The 17,556-nt window shown below is 50.4% G+C and overlaps 1 protein-coding gene across 5 annotated transcripts in view; it reads left to right on the top strand.

Moving 5' to 3' along the window:
- Nucleotides 1-17,502, top strand: part of Zyx (zyxin) — a 33,477-nt gene extending 15,975 nt beyond the window's left edge. Inside the window, exons 2-12 of one of the 5 annotated variants that reach the window (XM_060380109.1) lie at nucleotides 7,558-7,700; nucleotides 8,489-8,677; nucleotides 9,228-9,447; nucleotides 9,901-10,103; nucleotides 10,247-10,339; nucleotides 10,425-10,919; nucleotides 14,965-15,085; nucleotides 15,194-15,363; nucleotides 15,453-15,631; nucleotides 16,397-16,517; nucleotides 16,958-17,502. In XM_060380109.1, the coding sequence (XP_060236092.1) occupies nucleotides 9,240-9,447; nucleotides 9,901-10,103; nucleotides 10,247-10,339; nucleotides 10,425-10,919; nucleotides 14,965-15,085; nucleotides 15,194-15,363; nucleotides 15,453-15,631; nucleotides 16,397-16,517; nucleotides 16,958-17,062 (1,695 nt within the window). In that variant the 5' untranslated portion in view covers nucleotides 7,558-7,700; nucleotides 8,489-8,677; nucleotides 9,228-9,239 and the 3' untranslated portion in view covers nucleotides 17,063-17,502. Of the gene's footprint in view, nucleotides 1-7,557; nucleotides 7,701-8,488; nucleotides 8,678-8,768; nucleotides 9,091-9,224; nucleotides 9,448-9,900; nucleotides 10,104-10,246; nucleotides 10,340-10,424; nucleotides 10,920-14,964; nucleotides 15,086-15,193; nucleotides 15,364-15,452; nucleotides 15,632-16,396; nucleotides 16,518-16,957 lie in introns of those variants that run through there. The other 4 variants (XM_060380110.1, XM_021653295.2, XM_021653296.2 and 1 more) reach the window with 4 other exon arrangements.
- Nucleotides 17,503-17,556: the final 54 nt, after the last annotated feature.

Here is a 17,556-nt window from a genome sequence, read left to right as displayed (position 1 = left end):
AATATAATGGGGCTGGAGAGACGACTCAGCTGTTAAGAGCACTGGCTGCTCTTTCAGAGGATTTGGGTATGATTCCTACTACACAGAAGCAGTTCATAACATCTGTAACTCCAGTTTCAGGGAAGCTGACAACCTCTTCTGCCATCCTTGGGCACCACGCACATAAGTGGTACATAAACATACATGAAGGTGAGACACCTCTATACTACCACCAAACCAAAAAAAAAAAAGGTCTTAAAAGTATATTGTTCAAACTAGTTCCTTGCATTTTAAGAGTTAAAAAAAAAGCTATGGGTGTGGTTCACATTTTATTTCTTTTATATTTTGTGGAGGATGTGGTGCTTGTGGGTAAAGCAATGAAAGGAACAAGGCCAGTGAAGAGTCACCTACAAGGATATTAAAGTGACTGAAAAGTCATGGTAGAGTCGTTTTGGAATGACTGACAGTGAACCAGAACATAGCAATCCTCTGAAAATGAGGGTGTATGGTCCAGGATGATAAAGGGTTGTACAAGTGCGTGCACTAAGTAGCTAACAGTTTGATGACATGATGTTCAACGCTGGGAGACATTAGGGCACAACAAAGGGGTATTGTATAGATGTGGCAGTGAGGATCCAAAGAGACATCTGTTCCATGGTCAGTGATAGTGGCACAAAGGCTGTGGTGGAAAGGCATTGCTCCTACTTGACAGGGCTACAGAGGAGGTTTGTCCCTGGCAGATGCAGCTTACAGCATTAAGGGAGAGATTGCTTTTTGCTGAGAATAGCTTGTGAGTTCCAGATCCATCTAGAAGGTTCAGGAGTTGAGCAAGAAAGTAAGATGTAAGATCTTACTTTTGAAGATCTAGGGCTTCTTAACGGACTGACGTATGTGGAGTTAGGGTGAGATGTCCTCTTGAGTTTTCCAGGCAGAGAACAGAGGGAAAGCAGTGAGTGCAGGACGGTAGAGAGGAGAGAGTATCCTTTATTCTCTTCTGCTAGAGGACATGGGAGATTGCAGAAACAGGGATCATACTTAAGTCTGCAACAAGGGTACTCTGCTCCTCTACTTAGCCACCAGATGATGATGTCCCTCAAGGCCCACCATCCTAAGTGTTCCCAACTTCTCATGCAATGTTTACAGTATTGTTTGAATGGTATAAACAGATGTCAACCAAAGGCCCATATGCTAAAGGCTTGGCTGCCAGCCCATGGCACTATGCTGAGGTGGTAGAACCTTTAGGAGTTATTAGCTGGTAAAAGAAAATTAGTTATAGTGGTTTGTCCCCAAAGTGAGTATTGGTACCTTTCTTCTTAGCTGCTAGGAGGCTTTCGACTAGTATCTTCTCACAGACACAAGGGTTACAGGGACTGGTGACCATGGGTTGAAACCCTTTAAGTATAGGTAATTGACAGGTGAATTTCTTAGCAAAGAATATCTTCAAATTACTGTGCAGGGGCAGATGACTTATACATTTGAAACTTGAATATAATTCTATGTTCTGGATGAGGATAGAACACTACCCTGTGTGCACTGGCTTATTTTCTCTGCAGGTCAGAATGAAACAGCTCATATTTCCAGAGCTGTGACCCTGACGGGAAAACCATATCATGTAAAAGCCATAAAGCCAAAAGCTGAGTCAGGCCCATGATGTCTTCCTCACTCCTTCTCCACATTTAATCCATCTTCAGTTTCTACCACAATTTAAGGTCTCTAAACTCTAACCCATCTCTTCGGTTCATCTGCAAATCTCTCTTTTGCCTCTCCTGTTCTACCACAGCCTTTTGACTACACATTGTCTTTGGGCTTTATTGTTAGGACTTTATTGCCGTGAGGAGACATGACGACATGGCAACTCTTATAAAGAAAAACATTTAAGTGGGGCCGGCTTACAGTTTCAGAGGTTTAGTCCATAATCATCATGGTGGGAAGCATGGCAGTGTGTAGGCAGACATGGTGTTGGAGAAAAAGCTAAAAGTTCTGTATCTTAAGCCACAGGCAGCAGAAACTCTTGAGCTTCAGAACTGAAAGCCCGCCTCCACGGTGACGCACTTCCTCCAGCAAGGCCACACCTACTTCAACAAGGCCACAACTCCTAACTGTGCCACTCCTTACGGACCAAGCTTTCAAATACATGAGTCTATGGGGGCCATACCTATTCAAACCATGTTCCTGCTGTTACCACACTGTCCTACTGTAGCATTTATGACATTTCTGAACTCATAGTCTAAAACTCTGCAGTAGCTGCACAGTGTTCTTAAGAGAGAGCTATAGCCCTTCCTCAAGCTCTGTAGTCCCCCTAACCCATCCAGCCTTCCTTGAGCCTGCACTGCCTCTCATCCTCAGATGCCCGGTGGGGCTTGCCTCTCTGGGGTCCTGGAAGGGGCTGTCTCCAGATGTCACAGTCTTGCAGGAGTTGTGCCTCCCAGTTAACATGCCTGTATTCCTGATTTTGTATTGGACATCCTTTTCTTGATCTCTGGGGTCTAGGTAATAGTGACCCAATTCTATGGTCTTTCAAGTCTCTAGGACAGCTGCATGCTGCTTTTATTTGATGAACATTTACCTTCATAGATCCCCTAAGGGTGCATACTGTTTATGAGGGATGGGAGCAAGCACATCTGCCTTCATTCAGGATTATACTAGGCTTGATGTTAAACAAAAGGCTGAGAAGCAACTTTGTTCATATTATATCCCACCACAGAATGTCCTGCATGTAGTAGGTGCTTAACACTGTTGAATCAATAAAGAATGAGTTGGGATGTCATGAAGATCCTGAAGATTTTTGAAAATACAGGATTGTCCATTTACTCTGGATTCTAGTGGTTCTGAAATTCAGTATCAGTCATGAAATGTATCTAAGGCCCTAGATTTGTGCCAGGCTCTGTGTTGGGCTGCTACTAAGCCCACTGCAGCAATTCAGGGCTGAAACTAGAAGATTTGGGGGGCGGTACAAGTATCATAGCTCATACTTATGAACCAGACCTGCAGCAGTTTGCCTGAGCAAGTCGACAATCTTGGCATCTGCTCTTCTGGGCAAATTCCTTTCCTCTTTCTGATACAGCAGCCATTTCCCATGTAGCTCCCACCCCTGGGTGTTGAGGTAAATAGCAACCAACCAGGATAAGCAAGCTCTGCTGGTTAACTCATGAGCAGCCACTTCCTGTGTCAGAGCTGCCTCTTGGGTGGGTTTCTGATGTTCAGCCACCTTACTGAAAGGAAGCAGTAGTGGGAAGCGTTTCCATGTAAGTACTTTTCATCCCCATCATGACAGGTTACCTATCCATCCTCACCCTCAACTCCCTGAGATGTTTACTCCCCGTAATGACATTGCTATTTTCAGTGACAAATGCTGCAGCTTCTAGGCCAGGCTCTCTGGTTCTGGCTTCCTCTGGGTGTGGAAGATGGAAACAGCAGATGCCCCACTACCGGTAGCCCCTGTGCCAGCAATCTGCTTGAGTTGCTGTGGGTGCCCTGGGCCTCTTTTCCTGTCTGCCCTTCACAGTTCCTGTGATTGCTGACTCTTTGCCATTTGACCATCTGCCTTGCCTGGCCCCCACATTTGTGTGCTGACGCTTGCAATGCTTTTGGGTGCCCATCTGGCCCAGCACTAAGGGTGGAGGTCTCCTGCCTGCCACTGCTCCTCTGACCTCTGCGGACTTGGCTCTCTGGGCTCCATAATCCTCTCACTGCCACTTCACTCCTGATTGGATGATAATAGAGATTACATCAGAGAAGGCCACCCAGCTATGGTTATGTCTCCTCACTAAAAAAGCACTATGAAACATGTAGATGATAAACAAACAAACAACAACATAACTACATTTTTTCCCTTTGAGAGAAAGGACTAGGGTACCTAGAATATGGAAGTTATTTGAAAACAGGGGTTGCCCTGAGGTAGGGGAAGGGAAAGAGAAAGTGTGTGTAAGAGGAGGTTGTGACATCAGCTATTTGGGCTGACGGGGAAGAACAGAAGCTCAGTGCCATTATAATTCTCCTGCAAGGTGGTGGAGCAGCAGCTGGGCATAGCAGGAAGCTGCTTGGCTGGGGCTTTGCCCACAAAGCTCCACCCCCATCTCATCTTCACTGCCATCACCATTCTCAAGTCCAAGAATCTTTTGTGCTGACAAACAAGTGCCAGTGGGACCAGGGGAACAACCCTTTTGACTGTAAGTGGGAAACTGTAAGCCACATGCATGCAGCACTTAGTGCAAGGAGGGTACTCTGCAAAAGCAGAGATGTGACGGGTTCACTCCTCTCCTCTCTTTTATTTCTTTTTTTCTGTATTTATTTTCTTTTTAATTACACTTTATTTACTTTGTATCCCCCTCTAGTTCCCTCCCTCCTCCCCTCCCAAACCCTCCCTTCCCCCCCCTTTTCCACACTCTCCCCTCCCCAAGTCCACTGGTAGGGGAGGGTTTCTTTTTCTTCCTTCTGATCCTAGTATGTTTGGTCTCATCAGTAGTGGCTGCATTGTCTCCCTCTGTGGCCTGGTAAGGCTGCTCCCCCCTCAGGGGGAGGTGATCAAAGAGCAGGCAAATCAGTTCATGTCAGAAGCAGGTCCTGTTCCCATTATTATGGAACCCACTTGGACACTGAACTGCCATGGGCTACATCTGTGCAGGGGTTCTAGGTTATCTCCATGCATGGTCCTCGGTTGGAGTATGAGTCTCAGGAAAAGACCCCTGTGCTCAAATTTTTTGGTTCTGTTGCTCTCCTTGTGGACCTCCTGTCCTCTCCAGATCTTACTATTCCCACTTCTTTCATAAGATTCCCTGTATTCTGCCCAAAGTTTGCCCATAAGTCTCAACATCTGCTTTGATAGTCTGCAGGGCAGAGCCTTTCAGAGGCCCTCTGTGGGAGTCTCCTAACTTGTTTCCTGTTTTCTTCTTCTTCTGATGTCTATCCTCTTTGCCTTTCTGAATGGGGATTGAGCATTTTAGCCAGAAACCTCCCTCTAGATTAGTTTTTTTAGGCATACATATTGTAGTAGGTTTATCCTATATTATATGTCTATATGAGTGAGTATATGCCGTGTGTGTCTTTCTGCTTCTGGGATCTCTCCTTTATTTCTTAAATTGTAAAAGCAACCCATGTTCATGGGAAAATACAACTGTATAAAAGCCCTTTGATATCACGGATTCTTTTTGGCTTTGTTTTTGTTTTTTGAGACAGGGTTTCTTTGTATAGCCTTGGTTGTCCTGGAATTTATTCTGTAGAGCAGGCTGGCCTCAAACACAGAGATCCACCTGTCTTTTCTGGGATTAAAGTTCTGCTCCACCATCACCTGGCTCCTATCCCCGATTCTAGTCCCAATAGCTAATAACTGATGCTAACAATCCTGAGAGACCTTCTGGCCATGTGATGCTATGCAATGGAATTGTAAACAACTTATAAATGCAGAATGCATGCCCATGTGCACAGACAGAATCTGATGTGTAATAGGATACAAAGAAAGAATAGTGAGGTCCCGGTCAGGCAGAATGGAAAAGTCTGTGGATATCCAGGCTGGAGTGTAAGAGGAGTTAAGGAACGTGAGGATATGAGTGAGATTGGAGGTGGTAATGAATAGGAATACATCCCAGGTCAGAGTCCATCACTGAAGGAAGCCAGGGCAAACATTCAAGACAAGGAGGAGGGAACTGAGGCAGAAACTATAGAATAATACTGCTTATTGGCTTGCCCCTCGAGGCTGGCTCAGCTTGCTTTTATATACACCACAGGACCACCTGTCCAAAGATGACACTCCTCTAGTTAGCTGGGCCCTCCCACATCAATCATAAATCAAGAAAATGCTTCACAAATTTGCCTGAAGGCAATCTGATGGCTGCATTTTTCTCATTTGAGATTCCTTTTCCCCAGTTTACTTTAGCTGTGTCAAGCTGTCAAAAAAACTAGCCAAAATACTGTGTTACAAAAAATTATGTAGCTTAGAAGGTAAGACTCCAATATCTAGTTAGCTTTAGTTTCCTTAACTGCCAAATGGGAATGTGTGTGTGTGTGTGTGTGTGTGTGTGTGTGTGTATCCTTAGAGATTTATTGTGAATATTAAATGGGAGTAATATATTCCTAGAGCTTAAAATTCTGTAACAACCAACAGTGACAATGCATTATCTCTCTCTCTCCCTCCCTCTCTCTTTCTGTGTGTGTGTGTGAGCGTGTGCACATGCGCTCGTCTGTGCACCGGAGCATGGATGCATGTGCCTGTGCAGAAAAACATGCTGCTGGGAGAGCAAGCCTAAGGTGTCATGGATGCTAGGCAGGCATTGTACCATTGAGCTGTACCTGTCCCGAGTGTTGGCAATTATTGTTAGTGTTTCAGCCCTATGCTGATGCTTAAGGTAGTGCGTCACATCACGGCCCCTTTTGTCTGCCTGCAGCCAGCACATAGAAAGAAAAACTGATAGCATCTTTGCTTTGGAATTCTTTCTTGGGTCACTATGCTGTTTTGCCCGTGAATGCTTTAAATGCCGTACTTTGTATTGAATACCTTTGGGGGGAAATACTTTCTCTTACTTGGTGGATATAAAGCCTTGGAAATGTACAGGGATATTTTAGTAACCAAGGTCAGTGACCAGTTTCTTGCTTCCTCTCCACGGTCTAGTATAGTCTTGAAGAAGAGACCTTGACTGATTTCCTACACATCACCCATACTAGCCAAGATCATCAAATAGAATTTCTTAGGAAAAAACACCAAGAATCATTAGGGTAATTTCTGCTTGCTGTCTGCATTTTAATAGCATTAACTATAACCTCCACTTGAGACATTCAAGGGCCAGTCATTATGACCCTTTGGGAACTTGTTTTGCTTCTAATTTGTGTTTAGACTGGCTGGCTTAAAACTCCCAGCTCTAATATGCTGCATCTTGGATGCTCTTAGTTGTCTGTGAAACTGAGTTTGCCTACACACTCTCCTATTCTTGATGTATAAATAGGTTCAGCTGCCAACAATTACACATGCTCTATTTTTCGATATTCCTTAAGATGGGTTTTGGAGGGTAGGTGGCTTTTACTCTCATGAAGTTATTGGAAACTCGTTTTCCCACATGGGCATATTTGGAAGGATGGTGATAACTCTTGGTCTGAACAGCCCAAGAAACAATCTCCAACATGCAGAGTAAATCCAGGATCACATTTCTAACAGCTCTTCATAGGGACAGGCCTAGGACTAGCTTGAGCATGTTAGAGTATGTGCACCTGCGCACTCTGTGTCATACACGGCCACACATGCAATGCAAAACACTGGTGGTGGAGACGTTAAGATGACAGAGAAAAGAGAGACTACTGCGGCCTGGAAGCATGATGAATGAATAGTCATAGATATGATTAAAGACTTAAGGTCTAAGGAAGGAAAGGGCACTGACTGTATCAAGACACACTAGACCTGCCTAGCGAATTAGAAGGGAGCATGTGAGGAAAACTGCCTAGGATAACTGGCTGGGAATTTCCATTCTTTGCCAGCCTGGAATTTGCATGGAGGTAATACCGAGAACTATATAGAAATTTCAGGAATGGCATGTTATTTATTTCTTCAAATAAAGCACCAGGCAAACGAATTACATACCACCCCTTTTACAGATGGAGGTAATGAAACCGAATGAAAGAAGAAACTTTTCCTTTGGGTTCGAAACTAGGTCCCCTGGCCTCAACTCTGTACTCCATCTTTGCCAAGGATGCTAATTAACTCTGACCTGAATGCGCCCCTGAGGCCATCTCTTCAGGTAACATCCCCATTTTCTCATCCTAAGTTCATGGGGTTAGTTTTCATGCCCCTAAAGCATAGCTCAGAGTTTGAGGACAGTAGGGTGCAGCAGATGGGGAGCTCCAAGATTTAGAAACTCGAAGACAGTGAGGGTTGGGAGCGTCTCCATCAGGGATTACAGCGTAAACCAAAGGAAGCACCAGAGGGTGGCTATTGGACTAGAGGCCTGAACGCATGACTCTTACAATTTGGACATGATGACTGTGCAAGAAGTTTCCGGGTGTAATTTTACGAAAAGAACGATGGAAAAGGAAGGGAGAAAGGGGAGTAAGAAAGTCAGACACTAGCTTGGTTGATCTCTTTCTTGTAGCCTGAGGCACAATCTCAGGTGGAGGAATCCGGTTGGACCAGTGGGGGGCTCCACCGAGCTTTGTCCCAGGAGCCCCTGACGCCCCAAAGGCTCCTGAGAGACTCAGGAAGGTTTCCTGAAGGGCCCTCAAGGACTAGTTCCCGCAGGCTATTTGGGTCGTCGCAGATTGTTAGTCCCAGAGAGGCTTCACCTTAACTGTGCCCTTGCACCTCCATTCCTGGGCTCAAAAGACTCTCTCCCTGGGGCAGTAGATTTGCAGGCGGGTCTCGGGCTAAGAGAATTCCTAGAAGCCCTAAGAGGCTGCCTAGCTCAAGTTAGCATCCCCCAAGAGCGCTTAGGCTCCGGCTCACACACTAGTGGGCTACAGAAGGCGGGGCCCGGAGCCGGGTACCAGCAAGGTGAACGTCCCCTCATCATCCCCGCCCACCCACGAGCAGGGTCCCATCCCAGTCCAGCGTTCCCAGACTGACTACAGGACACGCGGGACGTGGAGCTGGAGCTGCTGGGGGTGGCGGAGGTCAATCAATGGCAGGCATGACGGAGAAGCCGGACTGAGCTGCTGCGGGACTGAGCTGCTTCGGGACCTCTAGGATACTTGCCGGCCCGCTCAGCCTGGAGTGGGGACGGTGAGTCAGATCTCCAGCCTCCACGGGTCGGGAGGGAGGTGGGGGTAGGTGGCAGGTCAGGAAATGACATCAGAGGCCTGTGCTGGGGAAAGGGTGGTCTGTGCCCGGCGGGGGCGGTGGTGAGTAGGGAGGCCGCAGGCGGACCTTTGCAGAGCCTGAAGCCCGGGGCAGGACCCGGGCCCCTTCCTGGGGGAGTTTCCTGCCCGGTCCGCCCTCCCCGGCCTCTCCCCGCCCCCTCTCCGGGCCGCTCCTTGTATGGTCTGGGCGCCGCTCTCTCCCCGCCCCCTCCCTCCCTTCCCTTGCGTGTCGTCCCTCCCCGCCTGGTTAGAGGCTGCTCCGGACCGGGACGCAGAGTCCGCGGACTCGGCGCCTAGGCGGTCACCGGAGACGCGGCGCTCACGCTCCTGCCCGCGGTAAGGCGCGGGGAGCAGCTCGGCCGCCCCGGGGAAGGGGACACAGGGAGGAGCGGGTAGGGTCACCGAGGGGAGCTTGGACCAAGGGGTGTCAGCCTGGCACCGCGCTGCGTAACCTGGCGACCCACCCCCAGCAGCCCGGCCTGGCCATGGCGGCCCCCCGCCCGCCTCCCGCGATCTCGGTCTCCGTCTCGGCCCCGGCGTTTTACGCCCCGCAGAAGAAGTTTGCCCCGGTTGTGGCCCCGAAGCCCAAAGTGAATCCTTTCCGGCCTGGGGACAGCGAGGCTTCTGTGGCAGCTGGGGCCCAACGAGCACAGATGGGCCGGGTGGGCGAGATCCCCCCGCCGCCCCCGGAAGGTATGCGGCTGGGCTTGGGGCCCCGCTCTTTCTCGGGAGCCAGGTGGGGGTCGGTGATTTGGGGGAATTTGGGGGTGTCTGGAAAGGCTGTTGCGGAGGGGGCTGGGCGCTGGGTGGCTCTCCTGTCCTGAGCAGATGTTCTTACCTCATCTTGGAGCTCCTGGCTGGGAGCCAGGACCCTTGGGACTGTTCCAAGTCTCCCGCCTGGGGGTGGGAGGCGGGAATGTGGGCCAGGAATCTTCCCCTCTGGATCCGTTCTCTGAAGTGTAACGGGAGCTTCATGGTTTCTCAGCCTAGTCCCGGCCTCTCTCGACCTGTTTCTACCAGGGCGTCCTGAGCCCTCGTTATGGTCCGCACAGGGATGCAGAAAAGAGTTCTTGGATTAGGGGGTTAGAACTGCCTGCTGAGGAGAGAGGGCCGGTACTGACAGCCTTCTCTCACTTTCCTACCCAGATTTTCCTTTGCCCCCTCCTCCCCTTATTGGGGAGGGCGACGACTCAGAGGGTCCTCTGGGAGGTGCCTTTCCACCTCCGCCTCCCCCGATGATCGAGGAACCATTCCCCCCTGCTCCTCTGGAGGAGGACATCTTCCCTTCCCCTCCACCTCCCCTGGAGGAAGAGGGAGGGCCTGAGGCCCCCACCCAGCTCCCGGCGCAGGTAGGGAGGCCTTAGAGGGCAGCTTTGCGAGAGGTGGGGTGGGGATACCACCGTGTACTGGAGAGATGTCTTTAACTCTCCCCTGATGGGATTGGGATGACAAGGGACGACTGGGATGGGTGCTCTGACCCCTGACCCTCCAGCCCAGGGAGAAAGTGAGCAGTATTGACCTGGAGATCGACTCTCTGTCCTCACTGCTGGATGACATGACCAAGAATGATCCCTTCAAAGCCCGGGTAAGGGGCAGGGCAAGTAGCAAAGTGGGCCCAGGAGTGACAGCCTCCTCTAAGTGTATTTTCCTCCCTCTGCTTCCCCTTACAGGTGTCGTCTGGATATGTCCCCCCACCAGTTGCCACTCCATTTGTTCCCAAGCCTAGTACCAAACCTGTCCCTGGAGGCACAGCACCCTTGCCTCCTTGGAAGGCCCCTTCTAGCTCCCAGCCAACACCTCAGCCACAGGCCAAGCCTCAGGTCCAGCTCTTTGTCCAGCCTCAGGCCAAGCCCCAGGTCCAGCCCCTGCCTGTGTCTTCTACTAATACACAGCCCCGAGGTCCCCTTTCTCAGGCTCCAACACCAGCACCTAAGTTTGCTCCAGTGGCTCCTAAATTTACTCCTGTGGCTTCCAAGTTCAGCCCTGGTGCTTCAAGTGGACCTGGGTCACAGCCCAGTCAAAAATTGGTGCCTCAGGAAGCTTCTCCTTCTATGGGCACAGGGTCCCCTCAGCCCCCTAGCTTCACCTATGCTCAGCAGAAGGAGAAGCCCCTAGTTCAAGAGAAGCAGCACCCGGTGCCTCCACCAGCTCAAAACCAAAACCAGGTGAGGAAGCCACGGCCAGGGTCTGCATGCAGTAGGATGGCAGAATAAAGGGCAAGTGGGTTGAGGGTGGGGTAGAGAACCAGAGGAGCCAGAGTGGGTGTGGCAGTAGGGTAAGTGTGGGGTCATTTGGCAGGACAGAGAGAAAGTTCTTCTGGAGGAAGTCTGGTACTAGCTGGGGCCTAGGTCAGTGGGTCCAATGAACGGCTGGAGCTTACAGTTAGGAAGATATAACTTTCCCTTGTGCCTCTGCCCCAGAATGTTAAAAGGAAGGATGACATCACAAGCCCAACCTTAGTTTTCCCCATTCTTGGCTTTGGCTTAATGCCTAGGCTCCTCTTGGCTTTTCTGAGCAGTCTCAGGGCCTGAGGGCCCATCTAGAGATACAGGTATAGTCAACACCAGTAAACACCTGCTGGGCCAGCATCAGCTGAGGGCCTGGCATTGTGCTCCGTGCTCCCAAGGCTGGGACATGGACAGGAGAGTTCTCTCAAACAGGTTCAACCTTCTGAAGTCCTAGGTCTGGGGTAGAATTTCCAGCCTGTTTCTCACAAGCTGTTTGACCCCACTAGTCAAGTTGGGCAAACTTTGAGACTTTTTTCTTCTTTCTTTGAAATAACTAACTACCCATCCCAAACAGGTGAAGAGCAAGTGAGCTTTTCTTTCTCTAGCACATAGTACAGTTGTTGCTCAAAACATAGTTGTTGCCTGCTAGTTCAGGGGAAGAGCTCTTTTGAGTTGAAGGGACCTAGTGGTCATCTGACTGATAACTGTACATGTCTGCATGTACTTAGACACCAATGTAGAAGAAGTGTTGCTGAGTTCCCATAGGTCAGAATCTGAGTTACACGGATTTGAAAGTAGGAACCAGCATGGGAACTGTCAAGTTAGGAACAGTTTCGTGAAGTTGGTCTGCCTTCAAGTACTTGAGGACTTAAGAATCCAGAAAGGATTGGGAATAGTATTCAGATAGGAAGAGATGATTGTGTAAAATTCAAGGAGAACAGAAAGCACAGGGTTCCTTTGGGACAAACTTTGAGCTGTTCTTGAGATTAGTGGGGATGGAAGTACTACGGAATATCTCCAGTAGGGAGGGAACTTGTGCATATTGGAGAATCACTGATGATTTCTCAATAGTGTGTGGCTTGGCCAGGAGGACTGGTGAAAGCAATACTTTTGGAAGCTTTATACAAAGTTTTTCCAGCCGAGATGCATATTAGAGGTAGAGAGGTCTGTGATGCAGGTGAGTTCACTCCTGGGCCACGTAGTATTAGTTGCAGTAAGAAATAAGACCCACAGATAAGAGCTGTTCCAAAGGAAGAGCCTATGGGAGGAGGCAAATGATACGCAGCAGGAATAGGAGCAGACAGATGCCAGGGGAGCTCAGAGCCTGCGTATATTGGGGAGTAACAATATTACAGACAAAATAGAGAAGTGCATACGGGGAAATACTTTGAACGGGAAGAGGAGGGGTCGGATGTCAGTATGTTGAGCAACAGGCTTCAGGAGCACTTGATTTCAGCTGAAACATTAGCTGTCATTCAGCTAAGTGGGACTGTAATGCAGGGGGCAGGCCTCAAGCCAGAGGTGTGCGCACAGTCATACACATCACAATGTAGCTGACAAGTCTTCCAAGAATTCCATAGCAGGAAGTTAAGAGGCCTTAGGAACCTTGGGTCATGCTAAGAGGATAGAAGAGGATCCTAGGATGGGATCCGTAGATGTGGCTGAGGTGACCTTGTGCCTCCTCATTGTAGGCTTAGGGAGTAGGACTCAGGTAAGCAGAGATGATAAACGACCTTGGGACTGTTTGTGCCCTACGGTGGTGGCAAAGTTGAGGGAACAGTTAGTGGAAACATGGAAATTGGTGGTGTAGCCTGATCTCAGAGTTTGGCAGTGAGAGCTGAGTGTGTAAGTCACAGCACACGGGAAGCTGAAGCAGGAGGACTGTTAGAGCTCAAATCAGACTGTAGTCTCTCTCTCCCTCTCCTCCTCTTTCTCCCTCTGTCTCTCTCTGAATCTCTCTCCCTCTCTCTCTCTTTTGTCTCTGTCCTCCCTCTCTCTCCCCTCTGTTTATGTGCCTGCGCGTGTGTGTGCGTGCATGCGTGTGTTAGGAGTTTAAAGTTAGGGGAGGAGAGTCCAGGTATGCATTTTAACCAGGAAACAGAAGCCATTGAGGAAGAGGCCAGAGATCTCTGAGAGCACCAGTTGACCCCAGAGGCACTAGAGGGAGCAAGGACAGGGTGACATACACTGTGTGATTGGGGAGAAAAAAGGATGAGGGAAGTTAGACTGGCTAGCTGCCAGGCATTTGAGGGATGAGGTCATCGGTGAGGGTGAGGGAGGGGGCGAAGCTGTTGGGGGCTCAGAGAGATGGAAAAGGTTTGGAACAGCTGTGGTGAAGGCAACTGAGAGTCTGGTAGAGCCAAATACCAGACAGAGAAGGTGGGGCCGGAGGGTGTGGCAGGTGCTGCAGTGTTTTGGGAGCTCTGCAGTGTTCCGCTGCCTCTCCACCTACTTTCTGCAGTGTGGGGCAGAAACAGGAAACAGGCGGTGCTGTGGCCTAGGGTTAGAGATTGGGCCAGATAGCCTAGGGTGGTAGAAGAAGCCTTTGTTAAAAGGTAGTGACAAAGCCATTCTAGGGACTTGATTGACAAGGCACAAGGACAGGTCCTGGGGCACTCTAGACCTTCCACTATGCTCTTAGTGACGTGGTGAAAGGAGAGGTGGGGATAGTTGGGAAAGATCTGACCAAAGAAGTGATAAACCATAGGTTCAAGCTGTCCTGAGGTAGAAGATATGGAAGAAGAGTGTGTTAAAGCTGTGGGTGTTGAACAGTGATATTGCTGCTGGCTGGGCGAGAATGCAGCAGCTGATAGTGTCCTGCAGGAAGGACACGGGTACCCACAGGGAGGCATGCGGTTGAATAGTTTATCCTTCCCAAGATGGGAACAGCCATTTATAGTAGCATTTACTAGAGAGCGAGGATGAGCTAAGTCCATTTCCCTCAACGTGCAAAGAAGGGGACTTGGGAGAGCACAAAGGCGAAGCTTGCATTCATTAGTTAAGAGGAGGAGACTGCAGGAGTCAGTCTTAGAAGTGGCTGTGGTCTGCAGGAGTGACTTTTGTGCTTTCCTTGGGAAGGCACAACATGGCAGGTAGAGCTCTGAGTACCATTCCAGGGTGACAGGTAAGAGGAGCGTGGTGGGGGAGGACAGTGAGGTGACCCAGGGGATGAAGGGGTGAAGGCATCAGCAAGTGACGGGCTCTCAGTATCCTGAGGGTCCTTAACCCCCACAATAGTCTAGACTCACCCAGACATGCTGGTGCAGGTCAGATAGCCCCTCCTCACGTTCTCAGGTTTCTAAAGTGCCTTGTTACTACTCAAGGACACTCCCTCCCCTCTATAGTCTTTAGCCATCAAGGTCCTCTACATAGGAGGAATGGTCTGGCCTAGGACCTGGAGACTTATGGGGAAAGACTACAAAACCCTCACTCAGCCCCTCACTTGGGACAGAAGGACCCAGGGTGTCAGGAGAGCTGAGAGCACCTGCCCAAGGCTTTTGAGTGTTTAACCTGTGCTTCCTGCCTATGTTACGTCTTCACACTGACAGGGGCTACTCAGAAGCTGGCAGGACGGGTAGGTGTGCGTGCCCACAGAGTGTGGCATTTATCGGGAAGGGGGACTGTCTGAGCATGCTCTGTGAAGTTGGTATGTGGCCTGATGTGTCTGGTGCCTCTGTGACCTGAGCTGCTGTATGGGTGGTTTCCATTGCTTAGTTCTTCTGGCTTGACTGAATGCCTCCGGGTGCAAGGGTTTGGGCTGTATGGGTGAGGATGTCCCACTGTAGGAGATGCAGCTAAAGTCAGTCATGCCCCTATATTTCTATGTGTGGTGCTTGGGGTCAGGGAAGGGAGGGGGAGAGAGGAGCTTGAAGAGTGCAAGCATCGAGGAGAGCAGGTGGAAGCTTAAGCCTCAATGTCAGAAGCGGTCAGCTGGCCCGACTGGGAGGATTTGGAGAATATAGAAAACACATTGGGGTTTTAGGTGCGCTCTCCTGGAGGCCCAGGACCCTTGACCTTGAAGGAGGTGGAGGAGTTGGAACAGCTGACCCAGCAGCTGATGCATGACATGGAGAACCCTCAGAGGCAGAGCATGGCTGTGAATGGTGAGTCCACCACCCACTCTTCCCCTGTTGGCATGTTGGCTGGGTGAGCTTACAAGAGCTCCTGTGAGCTTCTGTCCTTGCTGAGATGACAGTTTCTGATCTTCCCAGAGTCCTGTGGCCAATGCAAGCAGCCACTGGCCCGCTCACAGCCTGCAGTCCGTGCACTGGGACAACTGTTCCACATCAGCTGCTTCACTTGCCATCAGTGTCAGCAGCAGCTGCAGGGACAGCAGTTCTACAGCCTGGAGGGAGCACCCTATTGTGAGGGCTGCTACACTGTAAGTCTGTGTGGGGCTTCTGGCTGGGGTGGGGCTGCATGAGTTTGGGGAGATGCTTCCCTCACCACCTGCTCTGATGGGTTTGCTAGGAAACCCTGGAGAAGTGCAACACCTGTGGGCAGCCCATCACTGACCGCATGCTGAGGGCCACTGGCAAAGCCTACCACCCCCAGTGCTTCACCTGTGTGGTCTGCGCCTGTCCCCTGGAGGGCACCTCCTTCATCGTGGACCAGGACAATCAGCCCCACTGTGTCCCTGACTACCACAAGTGAGCACCTTTCCTGTCTCTTTCCCGTTCCATCCATGTTTTTCTGGAAACCAGGCTGCCACCTGGCTCCAGGTTGGCCACAGACTGGAGATCTTGCTTGTTGGACAGAGCTGTGGCCTCAGGCTGCTTCCAAGTTAGTCTAGGCTCCCTTGGGCTTCCTGGGGTGTGGCTTGTGTTCACATGCAGGCTGGGTTCTCAGAGTTCCTCTGGAGCTCAGCTGCTTGGAGTATAAGCTTCTTCCTAGAGCTGTAATAGTCCTGAAGGCTGGCTGGCACAGTACCAGCATGTAAGTACAGAATGGAAAGATTGAAGTTTGTCCCCATCCTGGATGGTGTGTGGGGGGTACATTTGCAAGATTTTGTGTGGGTGACTGGGATTCCTGTGCCCTCTGCTTTCTCTGGGGCCAGGCTGGAGGTATGCAGATGCAGAGGGAGGTGTCTTGTGTCCCTCTTTGGGGTTCTTGGCGAACTGCAGTACAGGTGGGGCAAGGGTGTGGGAGCCAACACCTGTGACCAAGGTGTGGGAGATGAAGCATTGTGTGAGTGGGGAGGCAGGAAATCCCTCCTGATAAGGGCCTGCTGTGTGTGTATGCCACTTGGTCCTTTGGCCTTTCTCATGGACTTGCTCCACCCACATATGTAGAAAAAGCAGGTGTTCCTGTGGCCACCCAACCTGTGCCTCCCTTACCCTGTGCATTCCTAGGGGCTGAAAGCCCGAGGTGCCTGCATCTACTGAGCTCTCTGGACCTGCTTTCTGACCCTTTAGGCAATATGCTCCAAGGTGCTCCGTCTGCTCGGAGCCCATCATGCCTGAGCCTGGCCGCGATGAGACCGTGCGAGTAGTTGCTCTGGATAAGAACTTTCATATGAAGTGTTACAAGTGTGAGGTCAGTTGTCTCTTCTGTTTTGGAGAGGTCACTTTGAGCCCTGGAAAAACTTACAGACTTCCCAATGGGAGGGAAGAGTGGTGGGTTTGCCTGTTTTTGTGTGTGCTCATGTATGTGCAGTGGGTTTGGAGTATCAGAGGTTATCAGTGAGAAGCACTGAATGAAGTCGGAATGAAGTTGGAATAGGATGGGATAGGCTCCAAACCTGAAGTAGGCTGGCAGCAGGGAGGTTCCTGGACACTGTCTGCTCCTGCCTTTCGTGCAAGAGAGGCCTGTAAGGAGCAGGGAAGGTAGTATGGTCAGGAAGACATGCAAGGCCAGTACACCAGCCCGAAGCCTATGAATCGTTTATTCTTCCTCCTAAAGGTACAACTCTAGTACAGTAGGGTGAAACAGGAACCTTCCTGGCCAGTGTCCCTCATACCCTTCCTCCTTTCCAGGACTGTGGGAAGCCCCTGTCCATTGAGGCAGATGACAACGGCTGTTTCCCTCTGGATGGCCATGTACTTTGTCGGAAGTGCCACACTGCTAGAGCCCAGACCTGAATTGAGGATGGGCCTTCTTCCAGACCACAGGTCCATCCCCCACCATGGACCACCCACACTGAGACCAATCCTTGCCTCCCTCCCTGCATTCCAAACCCCTCCCCAGTGTCTCAAGTGCCCTGACCCAGGGCCTTAGCATGGCCTAGAGTTGCTGAGGCCCCGTCCTGGTGCTGAGGCCCAGCCCTGGGCTCCAACCCTTGCTTCTCCTGCAAGGATTGCCCATCATCCTGAGGTCCCTAACCCAAGGGTCACGTTTAGTGCTGCTGCTTTCACTGCTGCACCAATGCCCTTGGCTGGCCTGAGCAGCCTATGCAACGTGCTTGCTGAGGGTGGGAGAAGCCTCACACTCCAGGAGCCTAGCTCCAGCAGCCTGGACCCACTTTGCCCTGTGCTGCTAGGCTGTGGCCACAGCTAAGATTATAAAACCTCATTTTCCAGAATTGCTAGTAGTAATTGATTCTTTGATAATATCTGAACTCTTGGGGTTGAAATAG

The sequence above is a fragment of the Meriones unguiculatus genome, chromosome 3 (genome assembly GCF_030254825.1).
Source record: "Meriones unguiculatus strain TT.TT164.6M chromosome 3, Bangor_MerUng_6.1, whole genome shotgun sequence".
In the NCBI taxonomy this organism is placed as follows: Eukaryota; Metazoa; Chordata; class Mammalia; order Rodentia; family Muridae; genus Meriones; species Meriones unguiculatus.
The sequence above is the reverse complement of the archived record's forward strand: the minus strand, read 5'-3'. Positions and strand labels throughout refer to the sequence as shown.